Source organism: Callorhinchus milii, unplaced genomic scaffold (genome assembly GCF_018977255.1).
Source record: "Callorhinchus milii isolate IMCB2004 unplaced genomic scaffold, IMCB_Cmil_1.0 Scaffold10, whole genome shotgun sequence".
Lineage (NCBI taxonomy): Eukaryota > Metazoa > Chordata > Chondrichthyes > Chimaeriformes > Callorhinchidae > Callorhinchus > Callorhinchus milii.
Window position 1 is genome coordinate 11,745,153 of NW_024704751.1, and position 27,957 is coordinate 11,773,109.

General features: G+C 43.6%; 1 protein-coding gene across 1 annotated transcript; it reads right to left on the bottom strand.

Annotated features, from left to right (window-relative positions):
- On the bottom strand, positions 1 to 25,057 carry maco1b (macoilin 1b). The gene is made up of 11 exons (XM_042338552.1): positions 24,926 to 25,057; positions 10,378 to 10,519; positions 9,574 to 9,700; positions 8,713 to 8,836; positions 7,966 to 8,144; positions 6,972 to 7,476; positions 3,403 to 3,561; positions 2,410 to 2,592; positions 1,544 to 1,664; positions 683 to 857; positions 1 to 254 (listed from the first exon to the last, which is right to left on the bottom strand). Exons 1-11 carry the CDS (start codon positions 25,003 to 25,005, stop codon positions 52 to 54), a joined length of 1,998 nt encoding a protein of 665 aa, XP_042194486.1. The 5' UTR covers positions 25,006 to 25,057; the 3' UTR covers positions 1 to 51.
- Between the last annotated feature and the right edge of the window lie 2,900 nt (positions 25,058 to 27,957).

Here is a 27,957-nt window from a genome sequence, read left to right on the forward strand (position 1 = left end):
TGAGGAGGGAGGGGGAAGAAAAGGGGTGGGGGGGAGAGGAAAGAGAGGCAGTCACTTCTTCATGGGTTGATAAACTGAGGCATTAGGGTCAAGTCCTGAAGGGCTGGTCTCCACAAACTTGGAGGAATAGTGTGGTGTCACTGGGCTGAGAGTGCTGGTGGCTGCTGTGTATGCAATGCTGGGCATGACAGCCATCACCTCCGCGATCTTCTGTTTCAACTCTTTGATCTCCTGATCCTTCTGAATGATTTGCCCTAAAAGAAGAGAAACACAAGATAACCCGTCAGGTTATAAATTACTCTCATCTTTTACCCAACCCCCACCACACCCCTCCTCCCCAAGATTTAGTTACAGTTTACACACAGGTTCTGTGCAAAGTCCCCAGGACACTAAAATGCTATTGTTAAAAGTCTCTTCGCACAATAATAATCCTTGCAATTGATGTGGCGTCTCATCACATCTTTGAGACGTCTCAAAGCTCTTCACAGAAACGGTGTGTTTTGAGGGCAAAACGTGGCAGCCGACGGCGCACAGTACTTGGTACCCAGGACTGATCGAAGCACAACAACATCTAGCATTTATATTATAGAGCGCCCTTCACGCAGGGTAGAGTTCCGGAGCTGGGGGGGTGGGGGGGAGGCGGGGGAGATGACTATCAGCACCTTCAAGTTGCATTCCTTACCCTGTGCAATTTCCAGCTGCCGTTTAGCATCCCCTAGTGCAGAGAAGAGATCGAGTTTGATCCGTGTCTCAGCGCTCAGGCTGTTCTCTAAGTGCTGTGTTTTATCTTGCATAGCTGACAGCGCTGACATCAATACCTCGGTGTCCTTTTCATTCTCTTTATATTTCCGCAGCTCCTTTCAAATTGAAAAAAACACATGCACACACAAACTGAAAATGTCGAGATGGGCGCGTAAATCCAGAAAATAAATTGCACGTCAAATACAACATTGTATAAACAGTTCTTCCTTCAATCCGAGTATATTTCCTCAGCTCAGCACAAACTGATGACAAACTCTTTGCATTTATTTGAGGTGGCGCTTTTCACATCCAGAGGATGTCTCAAAGAGCTTCACAGGATTTTGCTGTAAAGTGTAGGATGAACTACAGCAGCTGTGACCCACAAACAGTCATGAAACCAATGACCAATTTTATTTGGGGATTGTGAGCCGGAATCCTCGGGGAAAAAAACTTCCTTTTGTTTTTCAATAGTGCCCTGGGAACTTTGATGTCTACTTGAACAGGCAGGGAGGCAGGACCTCAGTCTAACAACTAATCCGAAGAACGGCACCTCCAACAACGATACAGAGCTTCAGCGCTGCACTGGAACATCAGCCCTGGACTAGGAGTTTAAAGTCCTGACGTGAGACTTGATGTCAAAACTAGATACCTGCAATTTTTGTTGTTGCCCAATTATTCGTGGAATTTTATTTGGGGATTGTTGGCCAGAACCCTGGGGGGAAAAAAACGAACCAGATGGACCTCGGTCTTCTTTTGTCCGGCAAATTCTTATGTTCTTTCGGTAATTCACAAACAAACATACCTGTACTTTCATCTCTAGCTCTCGGATCTGTTCCTCTTTGACTTTCATGTCAATCGTTAGCTTCTTGCACTCCGTCTCCAGCTCTCTGATACGAGTTCGGAGAGTTTCTGTGCATTCCCCTCTTAAAGCAACAGAAAAACATTCTTATATTCATACCTAAAACGTTGTACAATAATAATAATATTCCTTGCATTTGATATAGCCTTATCACGACTTTAAGAGACGTCTCAAAGCACTTCACAGGATGTAAAGTGAATTGACTGCATATTTTGGGGGAGGAACACGGCAGCCAATTAATTGAACACAGCCATGTCCCACAAACAGTCGTGGATTGAGTAACCAAATGATTATTATTTTTTGAAGGGAAAGTGATCCGCCAATCGACTAACAACCGGGTTACTACTTACTGCTAGCTAAACAAAGGCGTTTGGAGTAAGGAAACTTGCCTACGATTCCCGCTGCCCAGAAATCGAACCCAGGTCCTCTCGCTCGGGAGGTGAGTGCAGTATTTGTTTGCGAAGAGAGAATTTACTATGTGACAAAGTGCTTTTAAAATTCAAGTTCATTCTTCTTTGTCGTCCATTACACTGCCTTAAAAATCCATGTGAAAGTTTGCACTAATTTTGCAGTAATTCCCTCGCTTCCTTCAAGGCCCGTCTCAAGACCCTGCTCTTCGACCGTGCCTTTGGCCACCCTCCTCCCCTCTACCCTCCCTGCCCTCCACCCCTCCTGATCCCACACCCCCAGCTCGGGTCCAAATCCGACTGTCCAGCGGCTTGGGACACCCTCCGAGGTGAAAGGCGCTGTGTAAATGTAATGTGCTGTTCTAATTCACTCGCCCTCAGTCCTACGCTGAGCCCCATTACCTTGTTGCAGCGGCAATGGCCACAGCTCGAGCTGCCGTCGCCTCCTCTAGTTTCTTTCTTTTCTTCTCCTCCAGGAGCTGTTTTTCAAGGAAAGTTTTTGCCTCTTGTTCTGCCTTGAGTTTCTTCTCCAGCTGGCTAATGGTTTGCTTGTCCTTCTGTTTGGCTTGCACGGCGCTGTGTAATCTTAAAACACAATTAGCGTCACAAAACAAAACAGTTACAACAAAAAAAATGAAAGTTTAGGACAAGATGAAGTACAAGAGGGTACAAGCTAAGACTGGAGCCCTGATCCAATTCAATCCCTCTAACCTTTCACTCAACTGAAAATGCTTGCAACCATCTACATTGCACTTGGGGGCACGTTAAATATCACAAACTCACAATCAAAAATATTGCACAGAATTCCGCACAAATAAAGTTTGAGATTTTTGCCTTTATTACTCCCTGCGGGTGTTTCATAACAAGAAATCCGTTAGTTTGGCCACGAGAAAAAAAACACTAGAGGAAATAAACTTCAAATGTTCACAGGATAATATAGTAATCTTGGGAAAAATAATCCTCACTTTAACAGACATCAACAATAATAATAATAATAATCCTGGTATTTGATACAGCGCCTTATCACGTCATCGAGACGCCTCAAAGCGCTTCACTAGCAAGTGAATTGACTGTTTTTTGTGGGTGAAACGCAGCAACCAATTGCGCACGGCAGTGTCCCAAAAACAATCGTGGCTATAGTGACCAATTTATTATTATTATTTTATTATTTCATATTTTTTGGAGGGATTATTACCCCCGGGAAAAGCGATCCACCAATCGACTAACAACCGGTTTCTTCGTTACTGCCGGGTAAACAGGCGTGTGGACCCAAAGGTAAACAATGGCCCCAGTGCAAAACAGATTCTGGCCTCTCATTTCACTCGCCCGAATAAGGACAAGGAATTTCCATGTGATGGCTTGCTGGTGAGAGCAGAGATATCTGCCATTCCTTACTTGTTCTGTAGCAACTCATTTTCCTGCCGCAGCTGCCCTACTTCTGACCGAATACTGCGTTCTGTGCTGATCAGTGAGCTGATCTGACTGCGTAGATCTTGCTCACACTGTCGGCTGGCCTGCAGGTCTGCTTTCAGCTTCTTAATGTCCTGTTCCAGTCTGGAGAGAGCAAAGAAATAATAAACAGTAAATAATAATAATCCTTGCATTCAATATAGCGCCTGATCAGGTCTTCGAGACATCTCAAAGCTCTTGAGAACATTGCATTGCACAAACCCCAAGGCATTATATTGTGGCCGTATTTATCTCATCAAAGTTTCATAATCATAAAGCAACGCACTTAAAGGACAGGAGGCAGAGAGGAAAATAAGACACATGTACAACTGTCCAAAAACTCTCAACAGAAGTTGTAATAAATGCTAAAATACCACATTAACCTCCATGTTCCCCCACCACAGGTGACAAACTAAAGTCGTAAGAAAGGAAATGTATTAATGAAAGGCCACAAGCACTTTTAGGAAGCAGAGTCCAGCATTAGACATTGAAATGTGGCACCTTGTGGAGACCAGCGAGGAGTTCATTATAGACATCAAGGCGGGAGGTAATAAATGTATTTTGGTGACCTTTGGTGTGAGATAGTCAATGTCAGATGTGAGCAATGTGGCGGATGGTAGTCTTGGATCAAGTGTGGGGTCGGAGGGACAGCTGAGAATTGAACCAGGTGTCAATATTGCGCACTGGTTCAGCAAGCTTGAGAGAGCGATAGGGCTGTGTGGGGGGTGGGGGGGTAGAGGGGTGGGGTTGAAGAGGACTGAGCTGGACGTGAAGAGATGTTTCCAGGAGCCGAGGAGGAAAGCTTCGATCTTGTCCGTGTTAAGGTGTAGAAAGTTGGTAGTCGTCAACGGAAAATATATCCCAAGCGAATGAAAATACACATACATCACTCCTCAGCAGCGCTTCAAAAACATACCCGAGCAAAAGTTCCTCGGGGGGGGGGGAGGCAAACCTGTTCTTACACTGTTCACACTTTGTCCTTTGTCTTGAGGCCTCTTCAAATACCCACTTCACACGTGGCTTCATAACCACAACCCCAACAGCAACCCCAGGTTCTCACAACGCACATCCAATCCCACAACAACAACAACTTGCATTTACACAGCGCCCCCTCGCTCACGCAGGGTAGTCCCCCCCCCCAGAGCACTCAACAGCAATGGATCACGAGTCCGAGCCGGGGTGAGATGTGGTTAAAAGTGGCCGGTTCCTTGCACCGGGTCATTTTCTACAGTTTGTCAAAAAACAAACTCCAGCGAATATTTTCAGCTTTGCGGGTATACCAGCGAGGGCAGGACACGCTTCAGAGAGCTGCTTATTGACCCTTTGCCCTCTCAAAAATCTGTACCCCTGGTATCTCTCTTTGGGTGAACCTACGGTAAGGTTCAATACTGACACAAGGCAGTAATGTTCCAGATTCCATCACTGGCTTACACAGAGTTAGCTGTAGCTGGTACGAGCCAGGCTTGCGCAGTGGGAAGCTATCGTCAGTCGGAATGGCTTTGGCTAGCGTGGATAACATATCAGGCAGGGATTCCACTCCGAATTGTTATGCAGCAACTCTTTTTTAAGAAGTCTGGCGTTGCTGACACTGAGCAAAGATAAGGTTCTGCTTTGGCTGCTGTGATTCCCCAAGACAGAAGCTCAGCGTCCCGCAGAGGAGAGCTCACGTCACTGTCTTCAGGAGAAGAGTAAAAGAAAATACCACCACAGACAAACCCTGCGAGTAGAAATAATTCGATAATTTCGAAAATACACAGATTCCACGACAGTGTGCTTCCAAACAAAGTGTTTGAGTTACTCGCGCCAGTCACCAACAGTTTTACCGAAATACCCCTTTGCCAACTCCATCTGAATCGTAATCAGCTGTTAACCTTGTGAGACATTCCCGTTGCTTACAGCACTTTCTGCTTTCCGTGAAGTGAAGACGGTAACACTCGCTGTCTTCAACCTTTCCGAGCAGTCGACACTCTTCAATACGATGCACGTCTCTCTCTTCAACTGCTAAAGCATTTACCGAACTTCATCAAGTGCATTAGGTTTAATTACAGAGATCGTTCAACCCGCAAACACAAACAAAATACTAAATACGGCACCTTTCATCCTCTGGTCAGTTCTAACAAGTTTTTAAAAAAATCTTATTGATGTTGTTACACGGAGCCAACTGCGCGCTCAAGTTCTGGTTGGAGGTCCCTGTAGAGATTGGCAATAGGGAAATCCCACTGGAGGCTAACCTTCTCAATATGGCCACAAAAAAAACATCAAGCAGAATTTTCAGCCCTCTGGTTTCTCTTTCGCCATCCTACCCAAATAACCTTCTCAAAAATCAAGAATATTTCACGTGGAAAATTACTGGCAACTCTCAGCTTTTGCCATTGGTACCAAAAGACCAAGTTTAATACATAGGAACTAGAATGCAAATGGATTATCCTCTCAGAGCAGAAGTCGGCCTCTGTGATTTACAGAGTCGCAAAGGAAGATCAGAGAGCAGCCCATACCTCCAACATACTACAGATGGCTCAAAACCAATACCCCGTCATATATATGTATATTGCACGGCCACAAAGAAAAAAAAGTCAGTACATTTGTGTCGATGTGTCCTAGCAAGGTTTGTTTCCTTCATATCAGAATTTCATCAGAATTTCCAAGGTGCTGACTCCAGTTACTCTCAAACCAATATACACAACACCAATCCCCGACCCGAGCACAGAATTCAAATGTGTAATCAGTGCTGATATACTAATTTGTGAAAAAGGAGAATTCAAAAAAAAGAGTGAACAGGGAGTCTCGATTTAACGGCAGACAACTTAAATACGCACACAATTGCATTTGTTTTTGCCAATAGCACCAGGGCACGTACTCATGCTTTTGGTCTCTGTGGGGTTAATAATAACAATAATAATCCTTGCATTTGATGCAGTGCCTCATCACGTCTTTGAGACGTCTCAAAGAGCTTCACAGAATATACCATAAAGTGAATCGACGGTATATTTTGAGCAAAACGCGGCATAAATAGAGTGTGCGAATGAGTGTGTGTGAGTGTGTGTGTGAGAGAGGGTGTGTGAGAGTGTGTGTGTATACCACAGTAGTGTGAGTATGTGTGTAAGACCCAATTAGTCCAGATAATCAACTCTGCTGCACAACAAAGGAGCAGAGATCATGGTTTTATTCCATCTCCCACTAGGTGGAGATAATCTTACACTCTGCAGTAATATTACTAACAGTTGAATGAAACAGTCCTTTAAAGCTTGAAGCTTTAAAATCAACCTTAGTTTAAAAGCAACTTGGCTCTTTGTGATTGAGAAGCAGAACCCAGCAGAAGATTACTGCCATGAAAAGTGACTTTTTAAGAAGAAATTCACAGTACAAATTCAAACAGTAGATTTTAAAAACACATTTAAGCCCCAATGGAATTCAAACAGAAAGCAGTGTATTGCTATCGCTGCTGCAAACTTACCTTTAAACCCCCAATCCCAAACCGCCATGTCAACAACAAAAGGAATAAAAAAAGAAATTACCTCAATAATGTGTCTGGTTTGCTGAGCTGGTTATTAGGAATACAGTTTTCCATTATTTCCTTATGCGTACTCATGCTCTTGCTAGTGCATTTCTGCTTCTTTTCATTCTTAGTAGAAGAGGACGAAGGAATACTGCCATTGGAAGTGCAGTGACTTCTGGGCGAGGAATTTATGCCCCCTGTAGCGTTCTTGTAATTTTTGGAAGCGGCTGTGAATGAGTCCTCTTTTAAGAGGTTTTCTGTGCTTCCTACAAGCTCATTATTCAATCTCTTATTGATATGGTTCTCCATGTACTCAATTTCTTGTATTTTTGAGTCTACTGGTTGTAAAATATTGTTGTTAATCCCAAGGTTGGGTTTTTTGGCTTCTTTGTCCTTCTCTTTCCCTTTTTCTTTGTATTCTAGTTCTGGTAAAGCTGTGGCCAGTTTTCTACCTGCGGATATTCCTCCATTGTGCTGAGGGAGCAGCGTAGCATCCAGATCTGTGATCCCTTTGGCTGTAGCAGCTGAGAATGAAGAGAGGAGAAACGTTTGGAATTATTAATATTAATATTAAAAATAATAATAATAATCCTTACATCTGATACGACGACAAAATTACATTTGCATCACGTCATCGTGACTTCCCGAAGCGCTTCACAGGATTCACTGTAAAGTATAGTGACTGTGTATTCCATGGGCGAAACGCGACAACCAATTGCGCACAGCAGTGTCCCACAAACAGTCGTGGATTTGAGTGACCAAATTATTATTATCATTTTCTTTGTTTTTGAAGGGATTATTACCCCCGGAAAAGCGATCTGCCATTTGACTAACTTCCTACTTACTGCTGGGTAAACAGAGGCGTGTGGAGTAAGGAAACCTGTCCAACATTTTGCCCTGCCCGGGAATCGAACCCGGGTCCTCTCTCTTGCGAGGCGATCGCTCTAACCACGAAGCTACGGGACTCCATTTCAATGACGTTTTCTCTGTGGACATTAAATTGAGTGAGTTACCTTCTTCAGCTTCCCTTTCTTGCCTCTGTAGCATCTGTTGCTCTGGCGGCAGGGCCTGCTGTAGAAGCTGCATATAGAACTCGTTCTCCTTCTGGACCTCCTTCTGTTTTCTTAACCGCATCTTATAGCTTACATAGCTTTTGAAACCAAATCCCAGTGTCACCACCGGATAGCCAATACTGTGTTTGTGGGGAGAAGAACAAGGAATAAAGGAGCAAATTCAACCAGAGAAAGGACTGGGGTGATGGTGGGAATGGAGTTTAGTGCGGGTGAGTGTAGGGACGGAGGAGATTTGAATTAAGGGTGGCAGCTCTGTGAATTTATCTGGTCCCCTGCACGATACTGCAATAACTTAGATTATGAACTCAAGGTCACAACATGGGGCTTGAACCCAGAACCTGACTCAGAGGCGAGAGTACTACCAACTGAACCAGACTGATGAAAATCCTTATTCTTCTCAGGTATGATTATTGGTGGCTTGTGGCATTTATCAATATAAACCGTGGCGTCTACAAACAAACATGGGCCCGGCTGGATAATCCTGAAAGGGCTTTGTGCTGGGAGACCCATAGGTATTTGAATGGTTTAATCTGGGGAGGAGGGGAGGGAAGAGTGATAACATAATACTGCCATAGCTTTCAAACTTTACAGCTCATTTTCAAGCACCTGAGTTCTAAATCTCTTTTTGTCTGACGACAATGAATTCACACTCAAAACACCTCGATGGGACAGAAGCAGAGAACTCACCAGTGTGCAGCAAAGGGGCGGCAGAGATCTACATGAAAGTTTTTCAAATCTTTAAATCTGATTGCTGCTTCTATATAAACAAATAATATCCATAGTGATACAGTGGGTAAACACACTCCCCTTTCTGAAAGAGATAGAGAAGAATCGGGTCAAACAGCCAGAACATTATTCCATTAACACAAATTACATCAACACGCATTGAAGTTGTGGCAGCTTTACAATGAGCAGGAATCAATCACATCATCAGGCACACACTTGGTGAAAACTCACTCCAGTATTTGGCAAACACTTCTCAATAAAGGCAACACCTCTTTGGCTCAATTCCCCTTTCGCTAAAATTGATGCGTCTCTCAACATCTTCAAAATTAAATCTCATTACAAACCGCATCAGAAAAGAAGTTTCATCTAAAATTAAGCAGCTGTGGTCCTCAAATGAAGAGGTGCCATGGCACTGTGACACTATCATAGGTTTGTTTCTTCGCCTTAGCTCATTTGTTATCAATAAGTCTTTTGGCACTTTCCGATCCCAAAGCCTTCAAGGCAGCATCTGTATCGCGGTTCAGCATTGTGAGTGGGGCAAGTGAGAGATAAAATGCCAGTGGACAGCGAATGAGTTACAAGATTTTTTTGGAAGATATTATTCCTCAATGAGAAAATAAATATCTCCGGTTTAAGGCCATTTAACATCACTTTATCGGAATTAATTGATAAGGAGGGTCTGCCATTTCATCTCTGGGGGCGCTGTATAAATGCAAGTGTTGTGGTAATTTCTTAGCTCTGCATTTTTGGAAAAAATTCAAACTGATATGAAAGTTGGGCCTTTGAAAACTATGGTTATTAACGGCATAAAAATGTACGTACCTGTATGCCAGACGTACTGAACCCAGACATATGTACTGGCAGCAAAGAAAAGCCACTGCACTGGGATGAAGAGTAAGCATATTATATCTGATGTGAATGCTACACAAACAAAAAATACTGAAAAAGCCTGGAAGAAAAAAAAAGAAGAGATTATAATAACCCTTGCGTTCAATATGATGCCTCACCAATCGGTACTTCCCAACGTCTCAAAGCGCTTCACGCGATTTACTGTAAAACTCAGTAACCGCACGTGTATTTGTTGGTGAACAATTAGAATCTCTGTCCACATCATCCTCTTGAAATGATTGCAATTTATTAAAGAACAATTCTAATTTACTAATTTACTCTTAAGAGGCAAGATGAATGTTAAAACAGAACAATACTCGGGACGGTGGCAAGTGCTTAAGTACCTTCCACAATATGTACTGTGGGTTCACAAGAGTAGTACAGTATTAAACTCTCTCAAAATATCCCCCTAATGCATAATTTTCCTTAACAAGTGTTTCGATGGAATATATCAAAATTATGTTTGCAGATCCATCCAACACTTGTAGTGAGGAAATCTTGATAGAGCTGTTTCGCTGACAAGTTACTGCATAATTGATGATTTGCGTTTGATTGGTTGTCTAGTTAGCTTTAAAAGAAATATCATACACAAAACTCTGATAATTTTGCCAAGTTCCTTCCATAAATTTACAGCTTACCACAGAAATTTTCGAAGGTCACTGTGTCAGGCATTAGATATATTGGAATGTCCAGTCATGGTGCGTTTTGGGAGCAGTGATAAGTGTGTAAGTAACTTACCAAACCCTGGTATCTGAAGGAATCATAAACACTCCTGATGAAGAGCCAGAAAGGCCAAAGATACTCAAAGCGAAATTCGAGGACAAAATCGGCCAACAGCACCAGCGCCCACACAACGAGGAACTTAAGGTACAAGAAGGTGCTGCAACAGGAAAACAAGAGGGAAGTCAATCAGTCAGTGAACCAAAAGTTGATTTTTGTTTTTCAATGCAGCAATCTTCAAACATATTCTGATTATCAGGCCACAAGCTCCGATGTGTCCTTGTGTTTTGAGGCAGGCAAAGGCTGCACAATTACAGTGAACAATTTAAAGAAGTTGTGCAAATTTAGTACAGCTTTTAATTCTTCTTATTATTACAGCCACCCAGTAAGTGTATGCCCAATATCGAACAAGGTTTCAGTTACTATTTGAAGCAGAAATTATGGAGAAACATTCCACTTTAGAAGTCCACAGTACAGTCTAGCCATCCAGAAACCCATAGGTTCAATATGTAAATTTCGTACAAGAAAAAATATTTAATCATTACATTCTCTTTATGATATTTTAGTGCCTTATATTGAACCACTCATCTCAGTAATGCATTGGAAGCCTACTTATGTGACTGAACTGGCAACCCCGAAGACTTCAATGACTAAGCGCACTTTCCCATCGTATCCTTTAGTTAAACGAACATTTTGCATCACTTATTTGGCAAATATCCTGTTACAACAAAATAAATCTTGCAGCAAGAGTCAGTGGACCAGAAAAGGGATGTAAACAGCATAGATCAACAATACTCAAGCGTATACATTTTCCTTTTTCGCCCGCAAAATATACAGTCAATTCACTTTGCAGTGTATCCTGTGAAGCGCTTTGAGACGTCTCGAAGACGTGATAAGGCGCTGTGTCGAATGCCAGGATTATTATTAGTATTATTATCATCACTACTTATTATGTAATTTGTTGTTGTTGTACTGCAGCAGGTTCATACCAAGCAGTTGAACAAATGAGCCGGTTGATGCCATTGTCTGACACCTGTAGGGTTGGCACATTGGCATATAGTGACTGCTGCCAGGTGTGCAGTGTAGGCAACTGGCACCAAATGGCACTGATGTAATACTATCAGCCCATTACCACAGGTGGTCCTGTAGTGTCCTCGCATTCTTGTGCCATTTAAGAATCCTCGGATTTGATACTGTGGTATAAAACGCACTCAGAAAGTCACCCAATTCCAATGCGCTTCAAAACACACCTTGTCTGATGGTACCTAATAAAGGGAAAGACTGGATTTGAAGCGCAGTGAGAGCCAATAATAATAATAATAATAATCCTTGCATTTGATTTAGCGCTTCATCATGTCTTCGAGACGTCTCACATGTAACGTACTGAAAGATCTGTCATTGTAATCTGCAAATATTACTATACATCGTAGATACATCTAACCAATTAGCAAAATAAAAACAAACAGCTAATCAGGCCGTCTCCATTAAAGTCAGCTAATCTGTCGCTCAAACTTACCAACCACATACATTAGAGCTCGTTTGCTACAACTAAATTATCCCACGGGTCTTCTCACTTGCGAGGCGAACGCACTAACCACTATACTACAGGACCCCTAAGAGGGGTCACTCTCTCCAGAGCTCGATGAACACAAACGACACCCCCAACAATTCTCTGACATAGCTGGTGAATTTAGCGGACCTAAATTCAGAGTTAGTCAGATGTCAGAAATGATGACCAGAAAGCTAATTAAAATTATCAAATTATTAATTTGGGATAATTTTAGTTGTAGCAAGCAAGCTCCAATGTGTATGAATAAGGACAAAGGTACTTGACTTGACCAATTATTTCTTTATAACCTGAACATCCTGTTATAAAGGATTTCACTAGAACATAACTGGCTTTTGTCAAGTGACTGAAATACAAATTCAGCGATTGTAATGTTAAATTAATGGAAAATGAGACAGGTTTCTAATTAGCTCGTAGATACTTCACTACAGGGCTTTAGTTTTCCTATCTGCACTGGGTTCTCGGTTTCTAATTAAACAGTTAGTGAGTGAGCCACAACTAAAAAACGTTCACCCTCGGAACCGTTCACCCAGTGAAACCAGATACCAGCTGCTTCCTAACAGTTAAAGCTTTTCTTGATGCCAACAAAATATCCCGCGCAAGTACATTTACACACCGTGTCGATTAACAACTGCCTTACATGATTGCCGTTAGACATTACAACCACACTTGCCACCCCAATTGCAACATTATGCAAACCCAGGTTTCACACTCGTATTCGCGACCCTCTTTGGAGCTTTGCAACTCTCGAAGACGTATATCAAATCCAGGGACTATTATTATTATTAATAATAATAATTTACCTTGCATTTATATTATGGAATGTTCCCGAATCGTCCCAAGGCTTCTGGTGCGATGGAATCTCCTCCTTTACACTAAAAGCGCTATATCAAATGCAAGGATTATTATTATTATTATTATTATTATTATAGAGTTAACTCCGCAGTACCAGCAATAAAGACAGCCTATGTCTGTGCAGTGGGTTGAGATCTTCAATCGAGATGTCATTTCTAGCTGTCAGACCTACAACACACAGGTAAGGACGTACAGGCTTGCCACCAGCCACCGGCCACCGGCCACCAGCCACCGGCCACCGGCCACCGGCCACCGGCCACCGGCCACCGGCCACCGGCCACCGGCCACCGGCCACCGGCCACCGGCCACCGGCCACCTCCAATGTCGGGGCTGCTCAGCGATTGATTCCTGATGCTGGCTCTCACCCTCGCTGCCCGAGAAACCCGCTCTGGGTTATCACTGCAACTTCAACTCCTGTCAGGTCAACTTTAAAACGATTGATTACACCTGCGCACCGGCTGCTTTCGTTCCTTTATTGGCAATCTCTTTCCCCTGATAAGCGATACATTCAACTTCGAACAAGGAGAGGCGACGCAAGAGAGAAAAAAAATCAAAACCCTCAAAAAGCTGTAAAATACACAGCTCAAAGAACAGAAAAGTCACCAAACGATTTGATAAATCGACGAGCAATTTTCTATTACGTCTGAACATAAAATGCGAACACAAACAAACAACTTTAGAACCATACAGTTTAAGGAAAGTCAACGACACGAACCACCAACAAACATTTCCAATAGTTGACAAGGGTAACAAATACAACAGGAGGTATTTAAAATGTACTGTGGTATACTGTAATCTCCCTTTAGGCAAAATTCTTAATTGTCTGAAGTCATTTCTAATGAAATTCTGAGCACTATATTACAATAACAATAATAACAATGGATTGGATTTGATATAGCGCCTTATCACATCGTCGAAACATCGCAAAGTGCTTCACTGAATATACTGTAAAGGAAAGCCACAATTCCAAGATCAAACAGAAATAACAGGTTCAGCTCTAAAGCGCTTCATTTCTGCTTGTGCTGAAATTCTTTTCAATGCATTTTTAAAGCATTAATTCACGTTGGCCTGCTGGAAAGAATCTCGGGAGCGCAATTGCTTTTAAATAAGGGTATGTAATTCAATTACATTACAACCTGAAGCAGCAGCTTTGAATCAAAGTGGAATTTAAGAGACGCCGGAGCAGCTTGGGTGGGTGAAATACCATTTGAACCCCTGGTACGTTTCATCATTCCCAATACCAATAACAACAACAACAATAATAATGTGGTCACTCAATCCACTGCTGTTTGCGGGGAAGCTGCTGTGCACAATTGGCCGCCGCGTTTCACCCACAAAATATACAGTCAATTCACTTTACTGTGTTTCCTGCTTTGAAACGTCTAGAACCCGTAAAAAGGCGCTGTGTCAAATGCGAGGATTATTATTATAATCTAGATGTGGGTACGGTTGGGGTCTCAATTCCACCCACCCACCCCCAGCCATTCTACTGCCCCACATCATATCCAACTCAAAGTGGCTCTGACGTTTTGCCCTTGACAAGGTTCCCTCTTATGGCTACGTCCGACATGACCCGGGAAGGCAAACTCCGAACATTCTGCAATCCAATATAAAAATGCATAAACGTTCAGGATGATCTGACATTTGCTCTAACTGAACTCGTGGCTTTCCTCATTACATGGCAATTATGGCCAGTAGCTTCAGATCAGCAGATTACAGCTACTGTACGGTGGAGATCTTGGTCAGGTTTTCTGACAATTGGAACTTCACCGCAAAATGATTCCCATTTATTGAGCATCCTCGTGTATAACACTTGCAAGCCATATCGACCGACCGCTGCAGAAACAATTTGCACTTACATAGCACCCTTCAGGACGGTTAATGTCTTCGAGCGCTTACAATTCAATGACGGACGCCAAGTAAGTGTGAAAGGGAGGTGACCGTAGGCACAATGGAAGAGTTGGGTTTTATGGTGGGATTCCAGAGGGTAATGGGGGGTGGGGGGTTAAGGTAGTAATAAATCACCAATAGCAACATGGAGGTGACAAGGATATTGTGAGAAATCCAGGCCAACATCCATAGCTCTGAAGTACAGTTATTAAAACGACCAATACAGGACTTTCATTGAAACGTTAAGCCCAGAAAATTGAAAAAAAAATCTTAATAAATGAGCAACTCGTGAAATTATGCTGAACGTGGCTTTCCCAGAAAACTAAATGTGGCCCGACTTTCGGAGTTTCTAAAAATACTATTGCTGCAGTCTGCACTTTCACTGCTGTCCTCCATACAAACAAGAAACAAACAGCTGATCACAGACAGAAGACAGTAGAATATTCTTACACTAGAAACTGTGTTATTTGTGCAGACTGCGTTTTTATAACAAGTTTTAGTCTACATCAACTTTTGGTCACGGTGTAAAATACTTTGATTCGCTGGGCCTAATAATTTATGACAGACAGTGTCCCGAGCATTAGATGGCCGTTCCAACATTCATGTTAATTTGTCCTATTCAAACAGGTTGATTAAGAATATCCTATTAAGAGAGAAAAAAATCCTTTAAGCCATATAACAAAAGGATTATTGTACGCGTAAAACGAATGCTGTTCCTTCCACCCGAAACTGCTTCCAACAAAGTATTCAAAAAGCTTTGAAAACTTAATAGGAACTGAAAATAAAGATAAGATCACTGATACCTCCAATGTTCGATCACTGTCACTGTTATCATGAAGTGACAGTGACAGTGCAAGAACCTATATTGACTTCTGGCAAATCCTTCCGCTGCTTCACATGGAATTACAAGGACGTGCACACCTTGATGGCTCAGCAAATGCATTCAGTGAGTAGCTGAGCCAAACACAGGGAAACACACCAGGTTCAATCCCTGTTTTTCTCTGAGTTACCATGTTTTGGCTATTATATACTGCAGAATTATAAAACGACAACAAACTACATTTACACGACACCTTTCACGTCGGGAGAACGTCCCAAGGCGCTGGACAGTCAGGGATTTGGACCTGAGCTGGGGGATGGGATCAGGAGGGGGTAGAGGGTAGGTAGGAGGAGGGTGACCCAAGGCGCAGTCGAAGAGGAGGGTCTTGAGACAGGAGAGGGGGCAAATTAAAGGGACTGTGCAATTGACTGCCATGCTTAGTCCATAAAGTACAGTCAATTCACCTTACAGTATATCCTGTGAAGCGCTTTGAGACGTCTAGCAGACTTGATAAGGCGCTGTATCAAATGCAAGGATTATTATTATTATTATTATTATATAGTCACCCTTTTTTTTCCTTTTTATTTGCATTGAATTTGCTCGGTTACGTTAATTAATTATTAATAAGTATGATTAATATCGACTACACCTATGCATTCATTATACGCCAATACATGCCGAGGTGCATCTTATAGGCACATCCGTATTTTAAGAATCATCTATTGTTTTCTCACAAAAGTGTTCCATACAGAATCGACTGTATAACACACTCGGGCTCATGTCATTCTTCATGTTTTTGCACGTCTAAACTAGGAGCTGCTCAACAGGTTTACTCAATAGCAGCCCAAAACGTGCCTGGATCAATAGAAACTTTGTTCGAGCATGCTAAAGGTTAAATGGGGATATAATAATAATAATCCTTGCATTTGAGATAGCACCTTATCACGTTGTTGAGACGTCGCAAAGTGCTTCATAGAATATATTGTAATGTGTAGTGACTGATTTGTGGTATACTAATATGCTCTATTTGCAGCTTACCTCAGATAAATACAGCAAGCTCAAAAAAACTCGAATGGCATTATGTATTTCTGGACTTTGTTCCACAGCTTATACTGTCAATGGTTGGAGCATGAACTGTACTTGAGAGAGAACTGAACGTAAAGCATCCAACGTTAAGATGGGGAAAGGGAATACCAAAAAGGATACTGCCAACTTCAATTTCTGTTGACAAGAGTCCCTGAGCACACTGCCAATAATTTTCAATCCACCTGCACTACTGACGTTCGTTCTGTAATTAAAATTAGCCCTGGTTTACATTACATTTTAAATATTTATAAGCTGTGTGGCGATTTATGCGTGATAATGCCACTTATGTATTTGTTACATTTGAATAACAATAAGCAGAAGGGTTTTAAATAACTAGCAGCTTCAACATTACAAAGAGTTTTTTTTTCCCTAATTAATTTTTTTTTTAAAAAACAGACAAACATACACAGCGTGAAGTAAGCAGAAATAGGCCCCAGGTTCAAGTTATAAATCGCAGTTCTCGAAAACAGTTTGCGGGTCTTGGACTAGATTGAAAGGGAAATAAAGGATGACGCTTACCATATTAAACATGCGGCATCACTGCTGAATAAATATCTCTAGTTACAATGAAGAGAGTGAAGCCAGCAGTGAATTGGAAAGGGGATAATCCCCACATTCGAATCCTGCCTAAAGACCTTCCTTTTTGATCGTGCTTACGGTCAATTCCCCCCCCCCCCCACACCACTCGACACTGTCAAGCGCTCCGGGACGCTACCCCGAGTGAAGGGCGCTATATACATGTATGTTGTTGTTGTTGCTGTTGGCATCACCGACCTGAAAACTTACACAAATTCAAAATTTATCCCCCGCCCTCCTTGCCTCCTGATCCCAACAACCATTTTCGGGTCCCAATCCCTTTAACTCCTGGAGCACGAGACGCCAACGAGGTATGATGCCCTGTGTGCAATTATAGGAACAAAGCAAGAAGCAGATATGACAAGAGTTTACATTTGAACACAAGTCAAACTGCTTCCAGGCTCTACAGTAAAAAAAAATAGTCCTCAAGTCAACAGCCTACCAAAGGTGTAACCACATGTTTTATCCTCTGAAGAGGAATTACTGGGGGTAAAAGGTCTGTTCAATAGAGAACATGAAAACAGACCACCGTACTGCTGATAACCAGTAATAATAATATAATAATAATCCTTGCATTTGATATAGCGCCTCATCACATCCTCAAGACGTCCCAAAGCACTTCACAGAATGTACAGTAAAATAAACTGACTGTGTATTTTGTGGGCGAAATTGAGGGTCAATTAAAGAATTAGCTTCAAAGGATACCTCACATTTCCCGCGGTGATAATTTTTCTGGTTGCTGTTCATTTGTAAAGATTGCGAATAGGAAGCAATGCAATACAATACAAAATGACATTTGTTCAGCGCCTTTCACGTCGGGTGGACGGTCAGGGATTTGGACCCGAGCTGGTGGGGGGGGGGAGAGAAGAGGGGGGGGTGGTCGGGCTCGGGGAGCGTGGAGGGCAGGGAGGGTAGGAGACAATAATAATATAATAATAATAATCCTTGCATTTGATGTAGTGCTTTTCACGTCGGGAGGACGTCCCAAAGCGCTTCACAGAACACACTGTAAAGTGAATTGACTGTATATTTGTGGGCGAACGCGGCAGCCAATTGCGCACAGCAATGTCCCACAAACAGTCGTGGATTGAAAATGACCAATTTATTATTGTTTTTGGTTTTGGAGGGATTATTATTAGGCTCTGTGTGGAGTAAGGAAACTTGCCCAAGGTTTGGCCCTCTGCCTGGGATTGAACTCGGGTGTCTCGTTTGCAAAACGAGTGCTCTAACCACTGAGCTACAGGACTCCATAACAGGACAAGGGAGGGAGCGAAGAGAAAGGAATGTGGGATGAGTTCCATAAGGTGGGGGCAGAGAGGTTGAAGGCCCGGCTGATGGTGGAGCAGGGCCGGGCAGGGGGGGGACGTGGAGGAGGCTGGAGCTGCTTCTACATCTAACATTGCACTGAGGCAGTAGCAACAGTTGACTGCAGAACACAGTAGCCACGGCAGTCACATGAAGAAAACAAATCACATCTCTCCGTCGGGAGACGAGATGTGTCTGAGCTCCAACGATCCAACCACAGACTCGTTTGATTTTTGGGACCTGGCAACCCACAGTGTCAAGAAACAAGTCACTTGTGTAAGGACACAACCCTGGCATCCCACGGCAATGTAATTGGAGAGAAAGGGAAAAGCACTCGAAACCATATTATAAATGGGACCCTTTTAGACAGTCCATGAGCTGTTGCTGGTTCAATATATGTAATTGTATTACAGAATTACGACAGTGTACAGCACTACACAGAACACTGCAGGCAAACAGTTGAGCATCTGTAATGTATTAACTGTCTTCCCTATGTGAAACGAAACACAGAAGCAGAAGCAAAACAGCTGTGAGTCACTTTTCATCCCAAATACACAGAGGGATGAAAACCATTCGGAGGCTTCTCACTTAACCCAACAAAAGCAATACGGATAGATGTTCCCATGTAGGTGAAAAGCTTCCGCTTAATACAATTTGGGAGATTAACATCCATTTACACGCTCGCCCGGCGCTTACTGATTACATTTGCACATGTACCCGAGCGCAAAACAGGAGAGACACGTCTGAAAGGAAAAATTTAAGGCTTAAATCTACAAGTAGATTCACTTGGGGTGACATTTTGGATAAACTGCGTTCTATTTTCTTTAGTAGGGTCACTGCACAAAATTAAAGTGCTGACCACGCAGATAGAACGTAGAAAGCGTAGAAAGAACTTCAAACTCTTAAAGAAAGTTCCATCATTTTGTTTTGAAACATTTTTAGACAATAACTTTGTTCCAAATCACTACAAGACCTGCCATCGTGGATAGAGATATAATAATAATAATAATCCTTGCATTTGATATAGTGCCTTATCATGTCTTCGAGACGTCTCAAAGCACTTCACAGAATATACTGTAATGTGAATTGACTGTATATTTCTGGGCGAAACGTCCACAAACATATATCTTGAAGCACAGAATGTTATAGCACAGAACGAGACCATTCCAGAAACCAAATTAAAAAAAAACAATAATAATAATTTGGTTGCTCAATCCACGGCTGTGTGTGGGACACTGCTGTGCGCAATTGGCTGCCGCGTTTTGCCCACAAAAGCCAACCTTCCTACCTCACTGCGTTGCAATATTCAAAGGTCCACATTGACAATATTGCGACACAGTATTTAAGACATCTGCTGTATTACAATACTCACCCCCACATTGCAAGTTTGAACTGCAGCATTTTCCTTCCGTTGCAAAATTGCAATGCTACGATTTCTTCCCCCCTCCCGGCCCCCCCACCGATTAAAGCTGATTAACACACTATGAATCACAATCTGCTTTCCAATCAAAAAGCAGATCCCTCTCTTCTTATTCGTTTCACTTCTCTCCTGAACCTCAGCACTTCACCCATATGTGACTGTCTGGCTATCCATCACTGTGAGCCGCACAGTAGACCTTAGGGGGCAAATCAGAATTGAGCAGTTTCCAGCAGAGATCAATGAAGAAACATCAGAAGCAGAAGAAGTTGGCTCATTTTCTCCTTCACTAGCTTGGGAGAACAGGGGCCATTGAAGTATCCCAACACCATAATTTGGTCGCTCAATCCATGACTCTTTGTGGGACACTGCTGTGCGCAATTGGCTGTTGCGTTTTGCACACCGTCAATACTACTTTATAGTACAATTCTGACTTCTCAACGACGTGAGAAGACCCTGTATCAAATGCAAGGATGATCATTAGCCTGGCTGAGGTTAGCTACATTTCCATGGGCGTCAATCACAGGGATTATATTTGGGGCCTCAATTTCTCACTGCGGAGCCAAAAGTGAAAGGGCCAAAAGTAAACTGTACTGTTTTTCCCAAGACTTTACGTGCTATCAATGCCGGCAAACTACACTTTCAACAACCGCACAACGTACACTACAGTATTAGCAACCAACTGCTTGAAAGGATCCACTTGAAGATGGCTTCTAAGAAGTCCATTTTCATTGTCAAAGAACGTAAATATTTTATAACCGCTAAATACATTTTACAATTGAAATTGTTAGAAATTGTATCCTAATGCAATTTAAGAGAAGATAAAATATATATCATATAACATAAAAGTTAGAAATTGGCTACCACGTTTCACCCACAAAATACACAGCCAATTCACTTTACAGTATATCCTGTGAAACGCTTTGAGACGTCTCCGAGATGTGATAAGGCACTGTGTCAAATGCCAGAATTATTATTATTTAGTTTTTTCACAATAGTCACTCAACTCTCACTTCACAATACAAGTCAAACTCTGCAAGGATAAAATATCAAAACAGGAATCTGAAACTAAACATTTAGTAAGAGAAGTATATATATATATAGCAGCATCTCACAGCAAGCATTAATAATGTAGATGTTTAGGGATAAAATACATAACGGAGCTTCTGATCAGTAGTGATACAGCTCTTCATAATTTATTCTGACCGTCAAAACACATCGAGTTTTTGAGACCCAATCCTTTATCATCTGTATACGCTCACTCAAGATCATTTTCTTAAGGCAGCTCGAAAGGTAACCACATTATAGAAAGACATCGAATTCCATAGGGGAGAATCAAAACATTTCCCACCACTAACCCAGCTGAATCAGACCCTTCTTAGCTCATCACGTCATTTACAGTCTTGCTCGCTAGATACACTAGGCTGTGGAAGGATGCGGTGTGAGAGTCAGCCTGAGAGAGGGGACAAAGGAAATATATTTTTAAGTAATAATAATAATAATCCTTGCACTTGATACAGCGCCTTATCACGTCTTTGAGACGTCTCAAAGCGCTTCACAGAATACACCGTAATGTGAATTGACTGTTTATTTTGTGGGCGAAAAGCGGCAGCCAATTACGCGTAGCAGCGTCCCACAAACAGTCGTGGATGAAGTGACCAAATTATTATTATTTATTTATTTTGAAGGGATTATTTACCCCCGGAAAGCGATCTGCCAATCGACTAACAACCGGGTTCCTACTTACTGCTGGATAAACAGAGGTGTGTGCGTGGAGTAAGGAAACTTGCCCAACATTTCGTCCTGCCCAGGAATCGAACCCAGGTCCTCTTGCTTTCGAGGCGAGTTCTTATCGCTATCCCAGCAAACTACAAACACAATACGTCTTCCAAACGTTCATCATTTGGTTTGTGCTCGAATGACTGGTTGGTCCTGAGCTGTTAAAACTGACTGAATGAGGTCAAGTTTGTTTTAAATTCTGTCCGAAAGAGTATCTTTCGCAACATTAAGAGTTTGAACAGGTTTACAGATGAACATTAAGTCTGTTTAATAAACTGTCTGATTTGCACATTAGGCACCATTCCAAGGATTTACAGAAAATAGAGACTTTCATGTGTTTTTAGTCAGACCAGCCAGCATTCCCCTCGCCCCACCACAGAGACCACAGTTCTGTTTACAATTTAATTTCAATAATGCAGACCCAAAGCATACTTTAGTTATCCCGAGGGACAGACATTTCTGGCATATTTGCGTCTGCCCTGGACACAGAAAAAGTAGACATTTGTTTTATGAAGCTATAAACTCAAGTTTGTTTCTCATTTGTTCCTCAAATTGTACATTGAACATCCTCCCAAACCGTACAGTGGCAGTGCATGCAATAAGATCTTGCTCAAAGTTTTAAAGAATACAGTCGTAAAGAGGGCACAGTAGTTACGTTCAATCAATACCAGTCACGGAAAAGACACTCGCATCCTGAACACACATAGGAAACTATACTGTACCAGGCTAAGAAATTACAATGTGCACATTTCATTGCAAGTTGTTGTTCCTAAAAGCACGCCAAACCTTAAGATAACGGTGCTTCGGTCCCACAATATCAAGATCATTATTTCGATATCATTATCAAAATAATCACAATTCCACAATAAAACAACTTGCACTCAGCAGAACTGCAGTTAGCAAAAGCAACTGCTTACAAACAATAACATTTATAAAGTTTAGACATCCCGACGTAAAACATCAGCGATATATCTGTAACCCCCCCACCACCCCAAAACCTTGAAATAAATAGCTTTATTTTCACCTTCTAAACTCTAAAGGAACAATATATAAAAGCCGGTGTGGGGCGGTGTGGGGGTTGTGCTGGGAGTGGGGAAGCGGGAGTGGGAGAGGAACCTATATGAAAAAAAAGTGGCCTGGAAGCTGAGGAAATATTGGCGGAGAATTCGCTTTAGCGCAAAAATACCGTTTCAACTGCAATCCCAATGCCCGGTAAATGGTTGTACCGTATCACAGGACCTAAGGGCGACATCGTAGGGAGTCCTTGAGTTAAAGCGCGAGCGCAAGAGTGATTTGGAACAAGAGTCGTTCCAGGATTCAGCGTGGCACTGCCCGGACAGACACGCGCGGGCGCGCACGCACACAAAAAAGGGACATTTTGCAGTGTTTAAAGAGACTTAGAAACATTTGATCAGAGCCCCGCACTGCAGTCTGTCCGGGATGGAAAGCCCCCCCCCCCCCCCAATCCCCCCCCCAATCAGTGTGCGTGACAGAGAGAGAGAGAGAGAGAGATGGAGACGGAGGGAGAGACAGAGGGAGAGCCGGGGACAGAGAGAAAGAGACACAGGGACCATAGAGTGAAAGGTCTCTCCAGCGCCTTTGCCTTCCCTGCACCCCCTCAGCGCCCAATCCCTGAGACTCACTCCCCGTCGAGAGGAGGGGGAGAGGAGAGAGGGAGAGAGGGGGTGGTGGGGGGGGGGGGGGGGGGCAAGAAAGAGAGAGACACATTCTGTTTAATAATAATAATCATCATCATCATAATAACCCTTGCATTTGATACAGCGCCTTACACAGTCACTACACTTCACAGCGTGTGTCCCACGAAGCGCTTTGAGACGTCTCGACGACGTGATAAGGCGCCGGGGTGGGGGGGGGGGGGGGAGAGGAGAGGGGGTCAAACCCCAGGATTATTATCATTATGATTATCATCATCATCATCGCTTCGCGGAGTGTATACCGTACGGTGTAGTGACTGTGGGTTGTGTGGGAGAAAAGAGTTTAAAACTCCAAACTCTCTCTCTCTCATTCTCTCTCTCTCTCTCTCTCTCTCCCTTTACCCCCCACCCACCCCCGGCCCCAAATTCCACCCACAAAACACACAGTCACTACACCGCGCCGTACGGTTAAGGCCCCCACGGAGGGCGAGTGAGACGGCGCCGATGGTTACCAACCAATTCATCAGCACAATTACTGGTGGTGTTGTTTGCAAAGTAAATGAATAAAACAAATACAAATAGAGAGGGAGAGAGGGGGGGGGGGGGGGAGGGGAGGGGGTGAAATGGGGGGTTAGTGAAGGGGTGGGTGTGAGGGTGGGGGTGGGGGGGGGGGGGTAAGAGAAGCTCCTGGAAGCTTCCACCCCCCCCTCCCTGTCCCTCACTCCCTCCCTCTCTCCTCCCACCTTATTAACAGCCCAGATCCAACTCGAGCCCGAGGCTTCTCTTGAGGCCTAAGTTATTTTCCCCCCTCAATTGAAGCCTTTTTTTGGGGGGGGGAGGAGGGGGGGATTTGAGGGGGAGAGAGAGAGAGAGAGGGTGAGGGTGAGGGGGGGGGGGGGGGGGGGGGGGTGGTCCCTGTTTTATTATTTTATTGCTTCGTGTATTTTATTTTATTTTGTTTTGTTGGAATTCCTCCCCTCACACACACACACACACACATATATATATGAAAAGAAAAAAAACAACACACACACACACACACAGACAATTAAAGGGGGGGGAAGGGGGGGGGGGGGGGGGGGGGAGAGGAGAAAAAAGGGGAAATGAAGGAAAATTAGGGAAACACACAAATAAATTAATAAATTAATTAATTAATCGATTAATAGATCAATCGATCAATGGCTGTTTTGGGGTGAATTGGTTTTTTTTCGTGTGTTGTGTGTGGAGAGAAGAGGAGGGGGAGGGGGGTGGGGGGGGGGGGGGGCAAAGGAGGGGGGGGGTGGGGGGGGGGTAGAGAAAAGGGGGTGTGGGGTGGAGGGAAAGGAGGTTGAATAAGTATTGTAGATATACAATACAATACCATTGATTAATCAGTTCATAATCAAATCAATAGATGTGTTGCCCCCCTCAGTCCATGATTTGGGGGGTGACTGACTGACTGACCCACTGATTGATTGATTGATTGAGGAGGAGGAGGAAGAAAGAAAGAAAGAGGGAATGTGGGGAAAGTGGGGGGGGAGGGGGGGAGGGAGAAGAGGGGAAAGAGGAGGAGGAGGAGGAGGAGGAGGGAAAGTGGGGGGAAGGAGGGAGTAAAGGGCAATAACAGAGGTGATTACCTGCCATAAATGCCCTCGGTGATTCGGTTCCGTTTTAACGGCCTCCTGATCTTACTGCAATCAGCATTTCGCCTCTTCATTGTCTGTCCTTCGCTGCCTCCCTCCTTCCTTCCTTCCTTCTTTCCTTCTTTCCTTCCTTCTTCCTTTTCCTCTCCTTCCTTCTCTCTCTCTCTCCTTCCCTTCCCTTCGTCCTCTCTCTCTCTCTCACTCTCACTCACTCACTCTCTTTGACACACACACACACACACGAGAGAGAGAGAGAGAGACACACACACTTCCCTTTATTTTCTCTTTCTTCCTCTCTCTCACACACTCTCTCTCTCTCTCACACACACACACTGGTGATGATGATGATGTAGACGTGAAATATAATAAACACGTCACACACACACACACACACATATATATATATATATATATATTTATGTCTCTTTCTTTCTGGTTTTTTTATATAAAAAAAGGAGGAGAAAGAGGAGGGGAAGGAAGGAAGGAGGGAGGGAGGGGAGAAGAGAGAGAGAGGAGGGAAATAAATAAATTAAATTTGGGGAATCATTTGGGAGGTTTTGTGGGCTTTATGTAAAAGAATTAAAATGTTTTTTTCTCTCTCTTATTTAAAAGAGAAAGACGTGTTATTATCTCCTTTTCTCTTTCTTTGCCTTCCTTTCCTCCTTTTCTTTCTTTTTTTTTCTTCCCCCCCCCCCCCCTCCCCTCTTCTTTTTTTCTTTCAAAAGACAGAATGAAATCAAAATTGAAATGAAACCCTAATACCCACCCACCCCTCCCTCTGTGTGTGTGTGTCTCTCCCTCCCTCTCTCTGTGTCTGTCTGTCTGTCCAGATCACTCTATCACCCCCCCCACACACACACACACACACACCCTCTGTGTCTCTCTGGCTTTTTTTTCCCTCTCCTTTCCTCTTTTTTTCTTCTTCTTTCAAACAAAGAATTAAATTTTAAATGAAATGAAACCCACCCACTTCCTGTGTGTGTGTGTGTGTGTCTCTCTCTCTCTGAGTTTATTTTCTTTCAAACAAAGGAAATTAAAATGAAATGAAACCAATTCCCCTCCATTTCTCTGTGTGTGTGTGTGTGTGTGTCTATCTGTGTGTGTGTGTGTCTGTCTGTCTATCTGTCTGTGTGTGTGTCCAGGCCACACTATCACCCCCTCCTCCTTTTCCCTGTGTGTCTGTCTCTCTGACTTTTATTTTCTTTCCTCTTTTTCTTCTTTATTTCTTTCAAACAAAGAATTAAATCAAAATGAAACTATCCCCACCCCCTCTCTGTGTGTCTCTGTTTGTCTATCTGTGTCTATCTGTCTTGTCTGTGTGTCCAAGCCACCCTATCACCCTCCCCCTATCTGTGTGTGTGTGTGTGTGTGTCTATCTGTGTGTCTCTCTGTATGTATGTCTGTCTATCTGTGTGTCTGTCAGTGTCACTCTCTCTGTCTGTCTATCTGTGTGTTGTCTGTCTGTCACTCTCTGTCTGTCTGTGTGTGTCACTCTCTGTCTATCTGTGTTGTCTGTCTGTCTGTGTGTGTGTCACTCTGTCTGTCTATCTGTGTGTTGTCTATCTGTCTGTCTGTCTGTCACTCTGTCTGTCTATCTGTGTTGTCTGTCTGTCTGTGTGTGTGTCACTCTCTGTCTATCTATGTGTTGTCTGTCTGTGTGTCACTCTGTCTGTCTGTGTGTGTGTCACTCTGTCTGTCTATCTGTGTGTTGTCTGTCTGTCTGTCTGTGTGTGTGTCACTCTGTCTGTCCATCTGTGTGCTCAGGCCACTCTCCCCCCCCCCCCCCCCTTATCTCTCACACACACACACACTGTGTCCTCTGGTCCCAGCAGTGAGGTGGAGGGGCGGGACCTCAGCCGTTGGGCTGCCCCTTGAATCGCTGTGATTGACGTTAAAACGTGACCAATCACCGAGCGGGACCGTAGTGATTGACACCGCGGCTGCCCAATCAGCGTGAAGGGAGGCGCCCTCTCCCCCTCGCCCCCCCCCGGGCCGGCGGCAGATGCACGTCAATCATCCGAGACGGACCAATCGGCGGTCCCCATGGGCGGGGAGCAGGGCGTCGGCTTGCGGCCTCGCTTCAGGGAGGTCGCACTAGCTTGATGGGCGTGATTGACAGCCGCCTCGACCAATCGCTACCCGCCTCCTGCCGGTCCAAAGGCTCGGCCAATAGGAATCGCGGGGAGGCGGGCCGCGGGCCAGCTGGGTCAGGTTAGGTTGAGGTGCGATGGGCTGGGGTTCCACGTCGGCAGGTTGTCACCGCTTAAAGCAGAGACTCGAGCTATTGGGGATGAATCATAACACCGAACTCAAGGGGGAAATTACATTAGATTTCACGTCCCCCATCCCGCCCCTTCCACCCTCAATTCGAATCCTCTTGTCTTTGTTGCATTTAAGCCTCATTGACCGGATCACGCTTTTTGATCCACGGACTGAAAATTCCAGACCTACTTTAAAGGCGGGCGGGCGGTTATTTGATTGTAAAGGTTCAGCTCAACCAAAAGCGTATTGTTGTTGTTGTTGTTGATTTTATGGTTTGGGCCAAACTATTCGAATGCAAACGACACAACTCGTATTAATTAATACAAGTCGTTCGCCTTAATGCGCAAAATATGGCCTTCAGCCACACTTGTCTGCTTGCCCGACACACACGCACAAAAAAGATGTGCAGCTGTTTCTAACAACAACAACAAATTACATCTACACGGCGGCTTTCACGTTGGGAGGGAGGAGGTCCCAAGGCGCTGGACAGTCAGGGATTTGGACCCGAGCTGGTGGTTGGGATCAGAAGGGGGTGGAGGGTGGGGAGAGTGAGTTTACATTAGCCAATTGGGCACAGCAGTGTCCCACAAACAGTCGTGGATTGACTGCCAAAAATTTTTTTGAAGAAGAATTATTATCTTTGGGGCTTATGTGGAGTATAAATACCATCATGGACTGGTATTTACAATATTTTTAAATGTTGATATTAATATTAATATTGAAAACAATAATATTTGGGGGTTAAGAGGGCAGCATTAATTATC